The 2500-nt window shown below is 38.8% G+C and overlaps 1 protein-coding gene across 1 annotated transcript in view; it reads left to right on the plus strand.

The window, feature by feature from the left end:
- Window positions 1–193: 193 nt before the first annotated feature.
- LOC138862690 (T-complex protein 1 subunit delta-like) overlaps window positions 194–2500 on the plus strand; it is a gene marked incomplete at its 5' end in the record, with an annotated part of 2787 nt that continues 480 nt past the window's right edge. Inside the window, 6 exon segments of the mRNA XM_070125459.1 lie at window positions 194–375; window positions 668–925; window positions 1156–1295; window positions 1456–1723; window positions 1912–2078; window positions 2194–2329. Coding sequence (XP_069981560.1) covers window positions 194–375; window positions 668–925; window positions 1156–1295; window positions 1456–1723; window positions 1912–2078; window positions 2194–2329 — 1151 coding nt within the window.

Raw genomic sequence — 2500 nt, forward strand, 5'->3', positions numbered from 1 at the left:
CTTATTTATTTTTACTCATTTATTCAAATTAGGAAAATCTTTACAGCAAAGTTTTGTGTTAAAGCATTTATTGCAATATGCAATATTGTAATTGCAATATTAGTCTCCTTTTATCTTAATATTTTTCAACATGTGTTGATGGGATAACTATTTCTCTTCCATATTTTTACTTACCCTTCCCATATTGTCTCAGGTGCAATGCTGGAAACTTCTCAGAAGCTGTTAACAAAGGGCTTCCACCCGGCTGCCATCTCGGACTCCCTCCTCCATTTCTCAGCCAAGGCAGTGGAAATCCTGGAGTCCATGGCTATTCCTGTAGATCTGTCTGACCATGCCTCTCTCCTCAAGAGTGCAAACACATCTCTCAACTCTAAGGTATGAAGCTTCTTGCATCTTTGCAACAGAGGTTTGCCAACATTTGATGGATATCACCTGTATTAGATGAGCATGTGGCTATAAGGCCCTTTCACAAAATGTCATTATAAATAGTTATTGTAGAGCATTTATGTAGTTGCCAATCATCTTCAGTGCTCCATATTTACTGGATAGTTATTTTCTTTGTCAGATGTTTTGAGATCAGTAAGAAAATGATGGTCTGTTGTATGATTATTATATTGCAACTGAAAATTCCCTTAAATGTTCCACACACTTTCAAATTTCATTTCAGGTTGTCCATGAACATTCTGGTATGCTGGCCCCAATGGCTGTGGATGCAGTACTCAAGATTGTGGACCCCACTAAGGACACCAATGTAGATCTCAAGGATATTCGAATCCTCAAGAAGCTTGGGGAGACTGTGGAGGATTCCCAGCTAGTGGATGGCATTGTTTTCACACAGAAGGCCCAGGGGCAAGGAGGGCCCAACAAGGTGGAGAAAGCAAAGATCGGCCTCATCCAGTTCTGCATTTCTCCACCCAAGACTGATGTAAGTGGGTTGCACAGCAGGGGAGGACACAGGCATTTCTACCCCTGATGATCTTTTCTCCATTGCCTTCTAGCTCTGAAATAGCCATTTAATGTAATTTTTCATCTGTTGTGTGTTTGACATGGGATTAATACCATTGTTTCACGCACTCAGTTTCTCTTATATTCATTCATTTGTGAATTTATCATTACAACATTTTGTCATGTACTGAAAAAATATTCTGTTTCCAGATGGACAACACTGTTCTCATCAGGGACTACACTGCCATGGATCGTGTGCTTCGTGAAGAACGCCAATATATTCTCAACATTACGAAGAAGATTAAGGCTGCAGGCTGCAATGTCCTTCTCATCCAGAAGTCTATTCTCAGGTATCAGTAGAGTTCAGAACACTTAGAAATTGTTTTTGGCATACTTGTATTCTAACATTTTAGATTTTGCTGGATTGTTTTTTATATTGTGAGGGTTTGGCAGTTTTTTATAATTGATTTATTACCTTTTTTATTTTATTTATTTGTCTTTTTTTCCTAGGGATGCAGTGAGTGACTTAGCTCTCCACCTCCTAGCCAAGCAGAAAATTATGGTTGTGAAGGATATTGAGCGTGAAGATATTGAGTTTGTGTGCAAGACCCTAGGTTGCCGTCCCGTTGCCTCCCTTGACCATTTCACCCCAGAATGTTTAGGTACTGCAGAACTAGCAGAAGAAATCCAGGCAGGCACAAGTAAATTTGTGAAAGTTACAGGTGTACAGAACCCTGGAAGAACTGTTTCGATCTTGCTTCGTGGTAGCAACAAACAGGTGAGGGATCTTGATTAACTGTTGCTTCAGATATTAGCTTAACAGAAACATTAAGTTAAAAGATACTAGCCTTTACAGCTTGGATATGGGTTAAATATAGGTGATTTATGTTTAGGATGCAAAGAGAAGTCTAAAGATTGACGTTTAGAAAAAGTGACAACCAAATTTATTTTAAATAATTTTTACAGGTGCTGGAGGAGGCTGATCGGTCACTTCATGATGCTCTGTGTGTCATCCGTTGCCTTGTAAAGAAGAGGTCCCTCATCCCTGGTGGAGGAGCTCCTGAAGCAGAGCTGTCTGTCAAATTGACACAGTTTGCTCAGTCTCTTAAAGGCATGGATGCCTATTGCTTTAGGTCAGAATCTTTTTTTCATCCTCCCACTAGTGATTTGTCACAGTATTTATAACTGATTTTTGGGGAAATATTAGATATTATTCTTTCATTCAAACTTGTTTTTTTCTTATTACAGAGCATTCGCTGAAGCTTTGGAAGTAATACCAGGTATCCTAGCTGAGAATGCTGGTCTTAGTCCGATCTCCACTGTAACAGAATTGCGCAACAGACATGCTCGAGGGGAGACTCATGCTGGAATCAACGTTCGTAAGGTAAGCTTCATTCTTTTGTTGGTGTAGCTTTAGTGAGAAAATTTGATAACCATACAAAAGAATTTGAGACCACCCAATGGTTTTCAAAATAATGCATAAATTAGTAGATAATGGCACTTTCATTGATATATTTTTTATTGAAGAGATGCAAAAGTTTTACTACTAAATTAA

The sequence above is a fragment of the Penaeus vannamei genome, chromosome 9 (genome assembly GCF_042767895.1).
Source record: "Penaeus vannamei isolate JL-2024 chromosome 9, ASM4276789v1, whole genome shotgun sequence".
Lineage (NCBI taxonomy): Eukaryota > Metazoa > Arthropoda > Malacostraca > Decapoda > Penaeidae > Penaeus > Penaeus vannamei.